The sequence below is a fragment of the Struthio camelus genome, chromosome 5 (assembly GCF_040807025.1).
Source record: "Struthio camelus isolate bStrCam1 chromosome 5, bStrCam1.hap1, whole genome shotgun sequence".
In the NCBI taxonomy this organism is placed as follows: Eukaryota; Metazoa; Chordata; class Aves; order Struthioniformes; family Struthionidae; genus Struthio; species Struthio camelus.
The window spans coordinates 15,421,635-15,439,406 of NC_090946.1; the positions used below are offsets into that span (position 1 = coordinate 15,421,635).

The window sequence follows — 17,772 nt, forward strand, 5'->3', positions numbered from 1 at the left end:
CCTATTCCACCTCTGTAATTATACCATGCATATACTCAAATCATTCCTGAAGGTGGTGGTGGTGGTGGTTTTTAAACAAGCAGACTTTGAAAGCTGCTTGTTTAAAAAAGAAAAACAAAAAACCCTATTCTTCTAGAGTTTTAAGTAATGCACCCTTTCTCTCTTTCCCTTCCCCCCAAAATATCAACAACAGGGCTCTGATATTGCCTCAAAGAGGACACAAAACCAATGCAACTTCACAAATTCCTGCTCTATTCCACAGAATCTGGTGTCCAATTTTAAGTCTTCTGCTATGAAGAAATCCAGGGATTTCATAACAGTGCAGTAGTTACTGGAAAGCTCATACAAAAGTTTCCTGTTTCCAGGATAAGCAATTACGAGTTCGATGATCATAGTTTGCCTTTGTGGAAATGGCTCAGGCAACTTTAAGAAGAAAATTACTGCGGACCACTAGCAGAGGACCTGCAACATTGAACCTTTAAACAGGAAGGCACTTCCTATAGAGAGGAACTCACTTGTACAGCCAGGGGAAGTGCAAGGGAAGAGCACTACTGCCTGGCTCCACCCTATCTAAATGCATTTATCTGAGATGCCTAAACGGAGAGAGAGAAAAATGAGCTGAATCTGAGGTAACACCCATCTCTTGGGAGATGGCAGGGACTTGAGAAGTCAACTCTTATCTCAGTATCTGGAATAAAGTGCAAAGACCACATGCTTAGGTCTGTGGTTAGCGCCTCACTTGCTTAAGTCATGCAATTAAGGTGAAACTTGAGTTTACTAATTTACAGTTAAGTCTGCTGTAGAGCAGCATCTGCCTGATGTCTGCTGACAGCTTAAAAGAGTTGTGTTCAGAGGTGAAAGGTCCCAGACATCTCAATAGGGTATAACTCCTCAGCTGCTCTCAGGGATGTTCCTGACACTTGGTTGCATCAGACACTGCACGCGGGCAGTTCCTAGAAGATAGAGAAAATCAGCACTCAAATTCCCTGCCACAGAGAACCGGGACCAATTCCAAAATAGCCTCAAAGTACAATTAAAAAAAAAAATATATATATATATATATACACACACACACAGTCCTGCAAACTTTTCTTCAGGAAGAGTGGTGTGAATTTTATGGCTTACACTTCAAACCTTCCAAGGAGGGAGGCTCCCAAAACCACATCATCCTTTTACCTGGAGAGATGCTCTAACCTGTTGGCATGCGGATGCAGCCAGTGCAAGCGCACCATAAAACTCAACCCAACACTGACAACCACATCAGTTCACTTTTAGAGAGATCTCTTCTCTTTCCTCAGCCCCTTCTAGTTACCCACCCCACACTCCATTTCCTGAAACGTTGTCCTCAAAACCACAAAAGTGGCAAATAAGCCTTTTAGATTGGCAAAGATTCAGGAAACTACCTCCCATTCATTTCTTTTTAACTATCCCTCGTCTCTCCTGCTGCTTGTGCTATTTGCAGCTGTCTTTAGAGCACTTTCAGCTTGAAGATGAACTAGAAGTCAACAAGGTAGCTTCCATCAGGGTAAAATTCCATCCAAATTCTAAACCACCAAGGGATTTGCATAAATAACTGAACCAAAACCAATGATCCCAAGCCTTAGGTTTGCCTATTATCCTGCTCCCATGTAATCTTGAGGCTGGATAAAGTAGAAAAAGCAAATTCATTCAGAGAAGATAAAAGCTATCAAATCTGGTTAAAAAAAAAAAAATATATATATATATATATATATATATATACACACAACACATCTTGATCTAGCCTTTTGCTATTTATATTTAAGTTTCACTCAAATAAGATGCATAAATCACTGCAGAATACTTGCCAAGAATTGAGTGTTTTCTGTTCTCTCAGCTGCAGATCTTAGTAGGAGGTCAGATGGGGGGGTGTATGTGTACGCATGTATAATAGGGATTCCCACTTATTAGCAACTCTGAGCTAGTACTGAAGGAAAAAGAAAAAAGAGCACCTGATGGCTTATGCATAAAAATTAATAAGCTATGCTAAGGTGAAAGATTCCGCATACCTGGTAGACTTTGCAGCATTATGGTTGCAAAGAACAGAGGTCCAACTTTTAAAGATCAGCATCTTCTGTGACACGCCTGCACCTCCAGTGCTGTCTTCAAACTCCCTGTACTTGAAACATTAAAGTATAGCTAATTTGTGCAAGCCAAAAATCTCTCTCTTGCTTCTAAACTAGCAGGGACAGGAATGAAAACAGAATTGCAACAAGACATGCCCTTCCAGGGCTGCATTTATTGAGTGAATACAAAAATAAGATCACGTGAGTGCAGAGGCACAATAATCCGCTCCACAGTGAAAAGCCACCTTGGGTTAGCAGTAAACAGAGTGTTTACAGCACCTTGTAAACAGAACTCTTTACAAGCAGGAAGCATATCAAAACATGGTGCACACTGGATTAAAAGTTCCCTGTTGTAGCAATACTTCACACATCTGGTGAGTTCAAAGCACTTCACAAAAGGTGCGAGCTCCCTCTGTTCCGTTTTACAGAGAGGAGCACACATGATACCAACAAAACACAAAGAACTTACAGTGTAAACAGTTGAAAAAGCGCCACATCATTCCTAGAGGATGACAGCTCACCTCATGTTAGGATCATTTTTGCAGTGAAAAATAATGGCCAAAGCTATTCCGCATTATGGAAAAGTTTTAAAAATGACTACTTTCCTACCGCAATCTGTTGCAAAGTTGAATAAAAAATATATATATATATATACTTTTTGTTCTTAATACAGTACATGGCATTTCTCCTAAATTGCACCAGAAGTAAATTTGGAAGCACTTTCAGTTTGTCTTATAGGCAAATGGGAAAGAAAACCAAGTCAGACAGGCTTTCAATCTCCTTTCCATCTCTCTGCCCCAAGTTTTAGCCCCAACCTTTCACATCTCTGAGTCCACATACATTCCATTGATCAAGTAATCCACTTGCGTGTAATCCTTCTTTTTGTAGCTCTCGTAGGCCTGCGTAAGGAAGAGAACTATAACAGTTATGAAAAAAATCGTACCAAATAAAAGCACTGCGAGAAGCGAACTTTTGTCTACCAAGTACTGAGTCAGAGGCTCAGCAGCAATGAGAAGATACCCGTGGTCTGTGTCCTGAGTTCCTGCAAGGCCTGAAACTGTTGTTCCAGGGGCATTTGCTGGAACTGTGGTCATACGCTTAGTCGAGGGAATGTGAGACATTGACTTTATCTCATGCCCAGTTGTAGCTTGTGTTGTAGGTGCAGTTGTTGAAACCACCGCACTTGTAGCCAATTTACTCAAGGTTGTTGTGGCTGTACTTTCTTCTGGCTCTGGATTTAGTGATGTAACATCAGGTATTGGATTACTGGAATGTGATCTCACCGAAGTAGTGAGTGCAGCAGTGCGAGCAGCAGCAGATGATGATGTTCGGGCATCAGGAGGGATTAGGGTGGTTGTTGCTGTGTTTGTGCTTGGTATCTTTGGGACAACTCCAACAGTGGTGACAGTACTAGAAGGGGAAGTGCGGGCAGCTTTGTTAAACTGCTCTGATGGAGGCAGAGTGCCTGCTTCGGAAGTGACAGCAAGGGGAGGAGAAGGGGATTCTGATATTGGACCAGAGCTACTATTTCCTGATTTTTCGGTGGTGGTCATAGGCTTGGTGACGTTATTGGATACAGAAGCAGTGACGTTATCAGAAGTGGGAGAAGAGGCAGTGGAAGACATGGCTTTAGTAAGGACATCACCAGTACCTTCAGAGGCATTTGAAGCTTTGACACCTGTTTCAGAAGCTGCAGCGAAGACAGTTGTATTTATACCATTTGTGGTTGCAGCTGCAGCAGTGCTGGTAGTCACTGGGGTGGTGGCAGCATTGGTTGCAGTTTTCCCTGGGTGTGTTGTTTCAGTATCATTTACAACCCCAAGCAACCGCCTTGAGTGAATCTTGTGAGTCCAAGCGGTTGAGGAAAGCAGGTTTTCTGTGTTTTGTTGTTCAGTCATTGCATTCACCATCTTCTCCATCTGCTCTGGATACCTTTGGTGGTGAAACAGGTCTGTTCTCCTCTTCCTAAGGACAATTTCTTTAAAAAGACAAAAATCATAGAGTTTCAAAACAATAATTAATAAAGCTCTCAAGCCCAAATCTGATCTCGTGGCCGCACGCAAACCAGAACAGACATTCTGAAGTAGATGCAGCACAACTGGAATAAATCAGTCCTAAAGTCAGCAAGAACATGAAAATGCAGATCCCTGCTTTTATTGCACATAATCCTTTTGGGTTACTCTTTTCATCACAGACCTTTGGCATTTGCTCAACCAGGGAATTAATTCCCAAAAGGGGTGTGATGAAGTACAGAGCTAGAATGTAGAAACATTTGCTCAGCAGAAGCAGCATTACAAATGCCAGTTATGATCTGTGAAAGCTCCTGAGATGACACCTCAAGCTCTCATACAGTTACCCTGCACCAACACAGCCTTCACGCGTGGAGTCATACTTTTCACCTCTCAAAATTGTCTGGAAATTTCCACTTACGCCTTTATGCTTCAGGAGAATTCCCTCCAGAACTAGTGATCTGGATTTCTAGTAACAACCCCACCTACTCATCACAGGACTAGCTGCTAACCAGAGAAACCTTTGCCAACCCAAAAGAACCATGAACAAAGCTGTGTCCTTTTTCTTGTTTGCTTTTTGTTTTTAAAGCTTGTGTACAGCAAAGTCTTGAAAAATACTTCAGAAGATTGATTCCCCAATTACCAACAAGTTCCATTTTGCTCTTGTGTCACTTTTAATTAAAACTGAAGACCTTGGTACGGGAAAGTCACAATGAGCAATTGCTACTAATTCTGCTCTGATTATACAAGCAGTCTGCTGCCTCTGGCACAGCAGTCCTGGCAATCTCAGGAAAACCAATGCCAAGCCATTTCCCCGTTTCTCAAAAAATATAAATACATCTGCTATGCCTTTATTTTCCAAAGGACAGAGTGTGGGGTGCCAATGGCACGGATGAATGATGCCTTTAACATGGAAAGGCCAATAGAGGCTCCTCAAAGACACATCACACATGTAAATGACAGAGTCACAACAAGGCTAGAAAAGCAATTTTCCCAACGGACCAAGTCTATCTACAGAATCATCCTGAAGACATTTCATGACCCATCTTCCCTCAGCTGGAAGCTAGCCAGGGTCTAAGGGTAGGAATTTAAGGTAAAAGCACCAGATCTACGATTTCGCAGGACCCTGAAGCATGGCATTACCTCCAAGCAGATCTTTGATGTCTTGTTCTCTGGCATCCTGACACACACCTAGCTGGCGACACTGCAGGAAGATACAGCGATTCTTGTAGGGCACGGACCAATTGCAGTGCCATTTACCTAAAAACAGCAGAGGGCAAATAAATGGCTAATTGACACTGAACCCCAAAAATCCCATATGCCAAAATAAAATTTACCTTAGTAGGGCTATTAAAAACCATACCTGACCAAAGAATGCTCTTTCAAAGTAAGAAAATAGATTGCTACACACAGTATCATAAACACGCTCTACTTCATGGCTGTGACTCCAAGAAAAATTGAAGAATGAAAAAGCTGACAGCTGGAAGGCTGTCCTTAAAGGATCCTGAGTCAAGCTTGGTGAAAACAGTTGGAAAAGCAATGAGATCGACACAACAGCTTCAGCCCATCTACAGAACTCCCTATTGTTGTCTTGGGTAAAACACCCCCTAAAGAGGGCAATTTGCTCACGCAGACAGGGACAAAGACAGAGAGTGTGCTACAGTTTGGATAGACCCCATCTAAATGCTCACATTTATCTGAAGTGTCTTAATGAGAAGAAAAAAAAGGAAGTGAGCTGAACCTGAGGTAACACCCATCTCCCTTAATGGGAGCTGGCTCTTATCTCAGCACCTGCAGTTGGCGGAAATTCACTCATCTGCTGAAAAACACCACTGGCCAGAGGTGCCATCACATAAATTGTCTTTTAGCATGTTAGATCCCAACATAAGCTAAATCAGCTCATTTAAGTCACCACAGCAGGAACTTTCCTGGCACTCCTTCTAATTTGTTTGGGGGTGTGTCTGCATACGCACAACCAAACTTTGAAGAAAGGAATAATTCCCCTCTAATCAGCACTGCTGAGATATGTCAAACACTGTGCCCAGTTTCGGGCTCCCCAGCAGAAGAGAAAAAAGGGTACTGACAAACTGGAGCGAGTCCTGCACAGGTAACCTAGCTGGTTGCACGGGGGGCTAGAGAACATGATGGACAAGAGCCTGAGAGAAGTTCGGCCTGAAGAACAGAAGGCGAAGAGGAAATCCCATTGCTGTCCCCAGACACCTAACGGAGGGAAAGAGAGAAGACGGAGCCCAATTCCTGTTGGCGGTGCACAGGGATAGGGTGAGAGGCAACAGACAAGTTGCAACACAGGAAATTCCAGCTAAACATAAGGAAGACAATGTTTCCACCACTAGGTCAGTCAAACGCTGGGCCCACAGAGGCTGAACATTCTCCATCAGGCATTGAGCAGCCTGATCTAAGTTGGTTTTGCTTTTGAGCAGGGACCAGAGACCTTAAAAAGTCCCTTCCTGCCTAAATTATGCTGTGATTCTATTCAGTATCTTATCAGCATATAATTAATTTCTGGTACTAGGAAGTAACATGTGCTCTAACAAGGAACACAGGAGAAGATAGCAGTGATCAGTCTGGGATGAAGCAGATGTAATCCACTGACGGGTGGCCAGTTGGACACACAAGCGTATGATAGGAGCAGAAACTCATTTTTGTGTTTGGTTAGAAATGTGAGAAAGGGCAAAGTACATGCACATGTGGCACATATGGCTATATTTAAAGCTCTTATCTACAAAGGCAATTACCCTCACTGAGGATTAAAGCTATGGGGAGCTTGAACTTTTCATAATAAAACATTTACGTTACCACAGTTATTAAAAGTGCTTCTGGAAAATTTATGAACTTAGAGATCCCCCTACCACCAACTGCATTCTGCTTTGACAGCCCTAAAGAAGATAGGAAAGTGGGATTTTACTGACTTGGAAAAAGGTTAAGAAAGTGACTGAAGCCATTTGAACCCTTCAAAAAGTGGTACTTAAAAGTCAAAAAGCAATAAAATGAAGAACTTCTCTATGTGACTGTTGCAGGAGACAGATCAGCAGTCCTCATAAATTAAAATCCACTTCTCATATAGAAATGAATACGTTTAGACACGCTCTGATTTCCAATGCCACGAACTTGGCCCGCATTGATAAGCCATGCTAGCGCAGCATCACAGGCCATCTACTGTAAACTGTAGAATTTCTCACTTCTTGGGAAGGTGAATACAAAAAGCCAATGGCGTTCCTTCCCTTTTCGCTACTTATCTAATTAAAACAGTTCAGAAAGGTCAAGAGAATAACAGGGTCAGCATGGTTAAAGCATGCCAGGTTCTGCTGCCATCAGGACTGCACCCAGCTGCCCAAGATTTCCCCATTGCTTATCAGAACAACTGAGTACCTCTTTACAGATGAACTCACTAGCGCTCCCTCTGACATAAACCCAGAGCGAGGTTCCCACTCATATCTTCATTGCAAGACACTTGCCACCTAGTTTTTTTTTTTTTTTTTTTTTTGCTCACTTCCAGTTTCTTTTTTTCCTGCTCTCTTCTAATTGGAAGAGCAACAAAGGCTATTCCAAGCCATTTTAAGAAATCACACGGGCAGCAGACACCAGGGTCTTGCTGCAAATGGTTTATTTCATTTTTAAACTTGCTGTTGTTGGAAAGAAGTCTCAGCTTCCAAAACAGGAGAGCAAACATCCCCGCGGGCAGGTGGATGCAAAGCATGCGGGTGTATTGTGTTAAGTTGGGAGCAGGGATATTCATTTGTGCAGAGAGGTCATATTTTCCCTTTATTTTCCCCAGAGAGTGCCGGATGGGCCAAAAGTATTACCAGGTGGCTCTGCTCTCTGAGATGTTCCCATTACAGATCCAGACTGGTCACTGCAGATGAAGCTTGGAAGAACTCTGAATATGGGCTGGGGATGCAAAGGGAAGAGCACGAGTTTACCCAACCTCCCAAATGCGAGTTCACTGTGCTCATTAGGCATCTATCTGGGAATTATGGATTGCCAGCTCCTTGCCAAGGCAGGCACTTTCTCCATCACTTATCACTTACCCTAGCAGCATCTGGAGGCTTCAACTCATTGCATTAGACAACGTATACTGGTCACAGAGTTACTAGCCATGCTGTCAGCCCTAGAGAACTCTGCTGCTTTTACTAGCACAAAATTGAAGCGTCAAACTGTCTCATGACGTGGGTACAGCTGTGCCATGACATCTCCTTCCTGTCTCTGTAAGGAAAAAAGCTGCTTCTGAAGTAAGGTACCTTTTTATTAGTTTAATTGTACATCCTGGTCTCTGGTGTGACTACTGGAAGGCTTTGCTGCAATCGCTAGACCAGCGACCATCCCCCTTTCTGTAGGGCACACTGGAGATGTGAATGCACTGGCCAAAGGGGCTCTTCTCATGATAGTTACACTGCTTCTCTAAGCTAGATATATTCTATCAGCAAGGGGCCTTCTGCTGATATAAATTACATCTACCAAAGAGAGCTTAATCAGTTAGGAGTGTTGTTTTTCCATTCCTCTAAGCAACGTAGCTATGAAGAAGAGGAAAAGCTAACTCCCTAGAGCTATCTGCCTTGGCTTAGGACTTAAAACTATAGTACCTTAAAAATAACAACCACTGCTCCTTTGACAGCTACATAGGTGTTACAATGCTGATGTCTAGGACTCTCAAGCCTCCTATTTGCAGTGAAATAGCAAAAAGGCACAAAAATAAATACATTGGGGGGGGGGGGAAGCTGAGAATGAGAGCTATAAAGCTGATCTTAAAGCCTAAAGCTAATCATAAAAAAACAGAACTCCCTAAAAAAAAAAGAGTTCAGGCCTTTCTCTCCAGATGATCTCTCAGCATGTGGTATATATTTGTGCGAGGAGTTTGTATCTTTTCCTCAGACACCAAGTTGTGCAACAGACTGCCTCCAAGAAACAGACAGGAATGAAACTGCTTCAGCTGCTTCCACGCAGCACATAAAGCCTGGTAAGAACAGGTTATACTTTGGGGTTTAATTTTAAATTGTTTCCTGAAGAGGGGCCCATGTTACTTAATTCGAAAGGCTTACCCACCTTTGCCCAAAGCTAACACTCAGCTGGACTCATTCTGTAAGAAACACCACGTCAAGAGAAAAAGTGAAGAGTATGAAAAAGCAACTGAGGTCAACAACAAGGTGAAGCACGCACTCGGACTGTGTCCCTTCCCACCCCTGATCAGACTAACGTCCTTATTTCCCTCAGCTTCCTCCTCTGGAAAAGGCAGCTGATAGCACCCTTTCTACCCTCACAAAGATACTGTGAGGTTAAGATGATATTTGGACAGTGCTTACAGATTCTCAGGTGGAAGACACAAACACGTAGTATTACAGATCCTAAATGCCAGTAGAATCAGTGTGAACAAGTCATCTCTGTATGGTTTACCACTTGAAAGAGCAGAAGCTAAAGTCTTCTAAGCCCTGGTGCCTGGGAGACAAACCCATTCACATCTAACCTCCTAAACTAGAAGCTTAATTTGTCAAGGTGCTTTCTACTGTGAAAGAATAGAGGAAAACCACGTTTGAGAACTCTGAGCATGAAAAAAGGCACCTTGATGATATTTTATCAATCTGAGTTCTAAAAGAAACATCAGACATTCATCCACCTGAGTCAAGTTCTCACCTGTACCATAGCAGTCTGATTCATTGTAGGTGCTAAAAGTTTTCCACATATGGCTAGGTAAGTTAGGGTCCTTAGTAAGGACACCTCTGAAATTTAAGAGTTTAATGCTTTTTAAAAGACAACTCAGAGGGAAACACGTCAGAGAGAGACTAGAGGAAGACTCTGATCTCCCCAGCCCTGTTTAACCCCATGCTCAGTTGCAGGAAAATTAACAACTGGTTTCTTCTAAGGCAGAAGGACACAAATACCAGTGAGCAACAACTACTCGTTCCAGTGCAGCTGTCTACTATAGCACTGTTCACCTGCAAACATCTGGCAGCATGGAGTGATCAGCCTTTAAGTTAAGTGTCCTAACACCATTTGCACGCTACCAGTGCACACCAAGTGCACATGCATGCTGCTTCTTACTAGGCTAGAAAGGCCCTGGGAAATGGTTGTTCTGGATTCAATTTAACTAAAGCTGTCAGAAATTCTTTAGCACCACAGGACTGCACACAGAAGCCATAATTGTAAATGCCTGTAAACAACTGGAATTAAAAAGGATAGTTATCAGGGCAGCAGAAGAGACCTTTAAGGAAGAAAAAAACCCAGCCAGAATGCCTACTAAAGGGCAATAACCTCACCTGAAGCAGCTGGGCCTTTACACGCTTGCCTGCATTGCTTTTCTGTTGTCAGCCTGTTTATTCGCACTATGTGGGCTCCTCTCTCTTTCAGGACAGAAACTCTGTTCTCACACGCACAGAAGGAAATCAGCAGGAGGAACACAATGGCGGTCCACATCTTCAAAGCTGGCCTTGCAGGGAGGCTTCTGTTCCCAGGAGCCTGTAGTACAGAAGGATGTTTTCCTATATCATCCTCAGATCCAATGCGATATACCTATTTTTAAAAAGGGAAAATGATCAATTTATACCAAAAGTTTGCCCCTAAAGTGTTTTATTAAATACAATACATTCCTACCAATAGGCGTGAAAGAGTTTGCAGAAGGAAGGCAAGTATTATTATATACAATATATAGGCAATGAAGCAGAGGGGAAAAGACTATTCCCAAATTCACACAGAGGATCTCTCTTCAGAAAGAGTACTTTGCTCTCCTCCTTCAGACTCCAACAGAAAACGACTCTTAACTCAAAAGCTGCAGGCAGTAGGTTATATACTTTCTTCCTTTTAGTTTCCCCAAGATCCCAAGGTGAGGTTTTAAAGAAACATGTGATGTAACTTCTACAGTCAAGAACACCATAAAGGACAGAAGCAGCTCCGCTGTCTGTTGCTCTGATTTCATTTGGAGGATCTACCTGACTACTGTCAAACCAAATCCTACTGGGGCTACAAAACAGCACAAGGAGGATCAGCAGCATGCGAGGAGCGGAAAGAGAATACTACTTCTGAAAGTGGTTCACCCATTTCTGGGATGTTAACTGACACCTCAAAGCAACAAATATGCAGGAGGTGGCTAACACAGGTGCAGAACTGCTCATGGCTAATCAGGGCTTCAGAGTCAGACTGGTGGGCTTAGCTTAATACAGAGCCAACTTGGAACAGAAGTTACACACACACACAAAGGAGAATCTCGGCTCAGAATCTCTCCCTTTCCACCAAAATCGAGACCAAGTTGATTAGCCCTTCTGAAACACGCCACATCAGTCGTTCGTTAGGAAAGCTGAATTCAGCCTCCAGGTTCTGCTAAGTTTTCAGACTACAGGTGAAAACAGACCACTGCTGGTCCACAAGAAGCAACATGCGTACAAAGCCAAACCTGGAAAGCCCACAGGGAGCAGGAGCACAGACATCCCTTTTGACTCATTCTGGGAACCCTAAGGTTGTTCCCAGGTTCAGCAGAAGGCTTTTCACCAGCTCAAGGACACTGATAATAAAAAGGATCCACAAGCTTGGAATATACCTAGAACCTGGCCCTGCTTTTACACCAAATCAAACCAAGCATCAGGCTTGGTTCATTCTTGCTTTGATTTTCTTGCCGATTACAAGAGCGATTAAAAAACTTCTTAATTCAAAATAAGTAAAAGCCAATAATTCACATCTTAAGCGATTTCTTCAGTAGCAGCTGCTGTGTCTGTGTAATTTCACACCCACAGTGGTCTTCATTTCCCCACATAAAACAATAATTACGCAATGTCTTTTCTTCATTACCGCTAGACAGAAGACTTCTGTCCCCACAGATGGTCTTTCACCCTTGAAGTCACTAGAGCAGACTTTAGTGCATTTCAGAGCAGATCCTCACTTTCTATCTGGAATTACCCTGGTGTTTTCAAGACTTCTTAAAACTTTATGTAAGCAGGTACTTCCAAATAGTCCAGCCTGGACCAGACTAATTGCTTGGTCTCTTCTCTAAGGAGCTTTTAAGGGCAACTCTCCTCCTCACTGAAGAAAGCCTCAGTCCTCATCCTGCAGTTGGGAAAAGAAATCTCATGGCCTTCAAAGAGTGCTGAAGCTCAGTTTTGCCAGACAGCTCAGAAGAGCACGTAACTCTGCAGATGAAGACACAAACACCGTTCATAATAGAACGAGCAGCATGCGTGAACGGTATAAAAAGCAAAGTAAAAACTATTCAGTCTCTTAGGCAAATTAAGACCCTGATTTAGCCATCCATGCAAGGTTTGCCCTGAGCTTTCTCACCGGCCCAAACCGTACTTGCAAATTGAAGAGGCCGAGTTTAGAGCCTTTGGATTCCAAAAAAGCCCAGGTAACACTCGTCAGCTTTGATTTCCAAATTGCCACGTTTTGATGTCTCAACCACTGAACTTTTATTTCCAAGTTTTCACCTCGCTCTGCTTTGTAAAGCCCTGAACAGGGTAACAAGAGTTTTAGCCTCAGAACTACCCTGCCTGGAAAAGGGCAAAGTATACATGGCTACCTCAGTCTTCACAGAGGACACACAACATGCAAGTCCACATTGCACCATCCAGGTCAGAGATAGGGACAAAACTTGATACTAAATTGTAGCGCCTCAAACTCAGCATCCCTAATCACCCTACAAGCTCCCTAAGGAAACGCAACACGCTCCCCAAAGCCCCCTTCCTGCCAACCTTATATTTACTCTGGGAAAAAGAGCTATTCTGCACCCAAAGGACCTTGAAAACATACTGAGCGTTCCTACATCTTCTGCGCTGCCAAAGAGCAGGGGAGCCTGAAACCACCGACGTGCATCACCAACCTTAGCTTGCACACTGCTCTATGGCCTTCTCCCTGGAGGAGACATGAACAGTGTCACACTGGTTTTGTGCAAGCAGGTTTCTCTCTCCAGCCTGAGGTTCATGTCTTGGTTTTCCCATCTGGCAGCTGGAAATATTTCCCAGTCTGACTTGGCAAGAGAAGCCGTGGCAGGGAAAGGCAGCTCATCAGCCCCATCTAGCCCTGCATGCCGGGGACTGCGCCTGCTTTCCAGCCAGCACCAGCTTGACTGGAATCCCACTCCCATTTCACACCAGTACGCGCAGTGCAGACCCACTTACACCAGCTCAAATGCCTGGCCCTGCCACGCTGCATCAGCAAGAGACCCCCTGACCTACCATTGTGCAAGGCACGATGCTGACAAACTGACATCGAGCAGGTACGTACACTTAGGCAAACGGTAGATGGGACCAAAGACTTCCAGATTCTCTTTTTCTTATATTAGAAACAGATGGAGACAGCCTACTTGCCTCTAAGACAGGGAACAGGAGCCAACATGAGGACCCAAAGGCACCAATGGAAAAAAGTGAAAAGAAACATTTGTGTTTTACTCTGCCTCATCACCTGCTTTTGCAAGAGAACATTAGCTGGAGTTGCAACAGCTTCAGTGCGAGAGGAGACAACCTGTGTGACACACACGACACAACCCTCCCCCCCCCCCCCCCCATGACATGGTACACGAGGATCAGCTGCTCAGCAAAGCTGCCCAATTTTCAAAACAGGATTGGTAATGGGAGTTCAAGTTACTTAGCCAAGGAAACTCTGATGTTTTTCCCCATTGTTCTGAGTTCCAAGACTCTTCCACAACTTCGCCTTAGTGTTTTGCGTTGCCATCAGCCTAACACATTCTGTAGTTTAATCATTACAAACTCCAGCTGGGAAGACATGGAAGAGAGAAGGGGAGGATGTGACATACTCTGTCTGCAAGAGACCTTCTCCTTGAGCTGACAGATCCTCATTGCTGACAGACAGCAACTTTGCGCTCTGATCTGTGACTCCTTCAACTTACAGCGAGTGATCCGAGTTCCTTCATTGCCGCTGCAGACACCCCACAAAGACACTCAGAACGCCATTTGTCAATCTGCACATCCATCAGGCTATGCAGAAACGGCTGCAGTTTTTGTTAAGTGACAGATCACAGGCAGAGAGTTAGCAAATATTAGGGGGGGGGAAAAGGCACAAAGAACAAGTTTCACATTTTAAAGAGAGTCCTGCTTACATTTACAATACCTTTTCAGAGTAAAAAGATATATATGTAAAATAATACTTTATAGCCTAGGAAGTGACGCTGAGAACGAATAGGTTATGCAATTATGTAAGCATTTACTATGTTAAAGAACATGGTAAAGGATAACAGCATCCAGTACATCTGTGAATTCATGAATACAAACACAGAGAGCTCTCTTATTAGTAAAGCCAGAAACAATCTATAATAATATCTTCGTAGCCATAGCAACCACCCCCCAAAAGGATAAACATCTCCAGTTACATTTTGTAAATGCAGATGCAATAGCACTTCACAGTTAAAATCTCAACCTTTTCAGGACCAAGAAAACCATCTTAATCAATCTTAATTGACCCAAAAACTAATACATTCGTAAGATCACATGTTGATCGCGCTCGAGGTCTAGAACTCTTGTATTAAAACAGCCTCCTGTCCACTATGAACAGGGATGCTCCGTTTCCCCAACCAAGTTAAGCCACCAGAAGTCCATCCCATCACAGCTGGTTTGGATCTCGCTTAACTGCAACAGCTCCAGGGGAGCTCCAAAGTCCTCTTCCCAGGCAACTGACAGCCTTTCTGGGCTAGAAAAGCACCAGTTCCTGGGGAAGCTCCAAGGACAGACACGTAAGGTTTATCTGGCTTCAGAACAATTCCTCTTTTTGCCCTCACCAAGCACAGTCTCTCCAGTTGATGCTCATTAAAAGCACGGGGGCATCTCAGGCCAAAGCTCCCCTGCTCTGCTTTGCAAGACCCACAGCTAGTAAGAGCAGCAGCCCAAAGCTTTTAAGAGCACTTTATGAGCGGTGGGGCAGAGAGGGGTTGATTTTCAAGGCCTCTGCCGATCCTCCACAGAAAGGCCCAATTTCAGAAGAAAGGGTCAAGTCAGGCCCTGTTTCGAGCACCCAAAATTAACCGAGAAGGGGGGGAAGGAAGAAGAAAAAAAAAAAAGGAAGAGATCACAGGAGAGGTTTTTGAAGACAGCAGCCCAGACACATGATGCCTCTATGCCCTCGTGCGACATTGCCAGTCCCCTAAGAAATGCTGTACCGGACACTCAGCAAAAAACACATCCTGTGCTCACTCAAGTGAGAGATTCAACAGCTCCGTCTGCAACAAAGAGGGTGCAAAGTCATCAGCACCGTCCCAGCCACCGTGGTGATCTACCTCGGTCTAAATAGCTTCAGTTACCCACAAAGTTCTCCTCCCGCAAGCTCTCCTGCCCACCATGAATGCTCCTGCAGCTTTTGACAGACGCATGGCTTACGAGCGCTCTCCCATCACCACGATCTAAGTTGAGCTTCATTCAGGTCTGAAAGGTCTTCCTGAGAAAAGACAGCATCCAAATTAACACCTTGTCCACAACGAGCTCTTCTCAAAGGGAAGCTATGACCACGAAGCCTTCTAATTGCTGGGTGTTAAAACTGCTAAAATGAGCACCAGTAACATAATCTTAATCCCCTTCCAGACGGGGGTGCTGTTTTCCAAACATGGCTGGGGCCCAGCACATAGGTATGATGACTGAAACACTACAAAATAGCTCTGACCCACATGGAAGAGCCACAGCCACCCACAGCTAACATGGGATTAAAGACAGACAGAGGTGCTCCCTCTGCACACATTCAGATGCTCAGAAGTTGGTAAACAACGAGCAGTTTGGAGGAAAGGTACTGCCTTTTAACGGAAATTAAACTGTTTACTTCTTTTGTTGGAAAGTACTGGCTTAATGTACAATTTGCATAATTTCCAAGTCATTTTTTCCCCCCTCTTGGCACTGACACATCCTTACAAGCTTAAAATAATGTTAAAGGTTGTTTAGCAAATCATAATAGTGCCTTTTCATTTTTATAGGGGAGAGGGTGTGTGCACGCACGTAGTACACAAACACAATACATCAACTATAAATACAACAGACAAGCAAGCAGCTCATTTCCAAGTCCAGCATAGGGATAATCAGATGCAGTCATACCTTAACGCAGTCCAGATGACACTTTGGATGCTGTATCAAGCATAAGAAATTTTCTTCCCCCTCCACTTTAGCACAATCCCATATATCCAGATAAATAGCCGCAATTATTACTTACAGATCACTTTTCCTGATTTAACCACTTCCTTCTATAATTACAAGCAATGGGATTTTCTTCCCTGATATTTCCCCCCACTACATTTCTAGCCAGTCCCATATGGCTCTATTTGTATTCAGAGATTCCTAGTAACTCCACTGAGCATCTACCCCGCGCAGCTATGCTCCAGAGAAGTTCTAAGTAGAGTTTCCTCAACCACGCTGCTCCTCAGAAGGCATCCTCTGGCTTAGTCAGAGACAACATGAAGGAAGAAACACTAGTATTCCCATCAGCACAAAGTTCCTGAAAGTCAGAGCAAAATTCACTCTTTGAGAACTACCTGCTTCATCTACTGAGCATCCCCAAGGAAATTAAAAGTCAAACTAAACCACAAAAGAAAGCAAACGAATAACACCTGGGAAAAGGCAGCACTCAGAAGAGTGCAAAGCCTACTTTTACCATCTGCAGCTATAACTCAGCAGGGAACAGGCACACTGGCAAACCAGAATAACTTTGAGTCAACAGCTGAGTGACTGATGACTGTGCAACGTACACACACATCCAGAGGGCACTGCCTGCTGGCTTTCAGAAGCGTTCCTCCCTCCTTGCTCATTTCCCTGTACTCAGGCCAAAGAATCTGTGCAAAAAAACGCAAAGTATTACTTCAAACAACATCCACTTGATTGGGGTGGCGTGGCAGAAGGAGAGTGAACTCTGTGGAATATAAACCCCTCCTCTCCATGCCCTCCCAGCTAGTCTCAGTCGCTCCCGGTTAAGCGGGCACAAGGTGCCTGCAGTGGCTGAACAGAGGTGGAGCCCAGCAAGATGAGAAAGAGGGACTCAGAACCAGACAAAAAAGACAAGGAAGGAGGGTGAGCATGTTTTGGAGATCACGGGCACAAAGGGAGCAAACGGACAAAAGCACTCAGGGCAAACACGATGCTTTGAGCCGTTATCGAGGAGCCAGCAGACCAAAGATTCGTACTTAGGAGCGTGCACAGACTAGAAACGAAATAAGGTCAGAGAGCTGCTAAGAAGTCCTCTCCCTTTCCCCTGGACCATCCCTGCCAGTTTTGGAAGGAAGCTGGGGAGGAAACTGAGATTTTGTACAGGAACCGGCAGGAGGGCACAGAGCAGGCAGGGTGCAGACACACTCACTCCAGGGGGATCTGAGGAAAGGCTGCAGCCCCCAGCACGCTGCACAGCCGCAGGTAGCACACTCTTGCTCACTGCACGAAAGGTATCTGCGCAGCCCACGCTCCCAAGGAGCCACGGGCTGGGCCTGTCGCAGAGAGCAACGCAACACAGTTCCCTGTCCTTTGGGGATATAACGTGAGAGGACACAGTGCAGGATCCTAGGGGCCTCAGTATAATCACAGAGCAGAGAAAACAAGGCTAGGACATACTTTCACAAACAGTGATGCTACTCTCCCATCAAACTGCAAAGACACGAGGCCTGGTCTCAGCTTGCTTGTCAGCTCTCGGCAAAAAAGTGTTATATTGTCAGCTCTCAAAAGAGTGCTATATTTTGCTCTTTGGAAAACCGAATTAAAGCAGGCTTT

At 44.2% G+C, this 17,772-nt stretch overlaps 1 protein-coding gene across 25 annotated transcripts in view; it reads right to left on the reverse strand.

Moving 5' to 3' along the window:
* Nucleotides 1–2,224: 2,224 nt before the first annotated feature.
* The window catches only part of C5H11orf24 (chromosome 5 C11orf24 homolog), a 117,705-nt gene continuing 102,157 nt past the window's right edge, over nucleotides 2,225–17,772 (reverse strand). For 20 of the 25 annotated variants that reach the window (XM_068944627.1, XM_068944630.1, XM_068944625.1 and 17 more), the window contains 3 exons: nucleotides 10,363–10,615; nucleotides 5,237–5,353; nucleotides 2,225–4,062 (listed from right to left, as the gene is read on the reverse strand). In XM_068944627.1, coding sequence (XP_068800728.1) covers nucleotides 2,903–4,062; nucleotides 5,237–5,353; nucleotides 10,363–10,615 — 1,530 coding nt within the window. In that variant the 3' untranslated portion in view covers nucleotides 2,225–2,902. Of the gene's footprint in view, nucleotides 4,063–5,236; nucleotides 5,354–10,362; nucleotides 10,616–11,884; nucleotides 12,422–15,414; nucleotides 15,772–17,772 lie in introns of those variants that run through there. The other 5 variants (XM_068944642.1, XM_068944641.1, XM_068944640.1 and 2 more) reach the window with 3 other exon arrangements.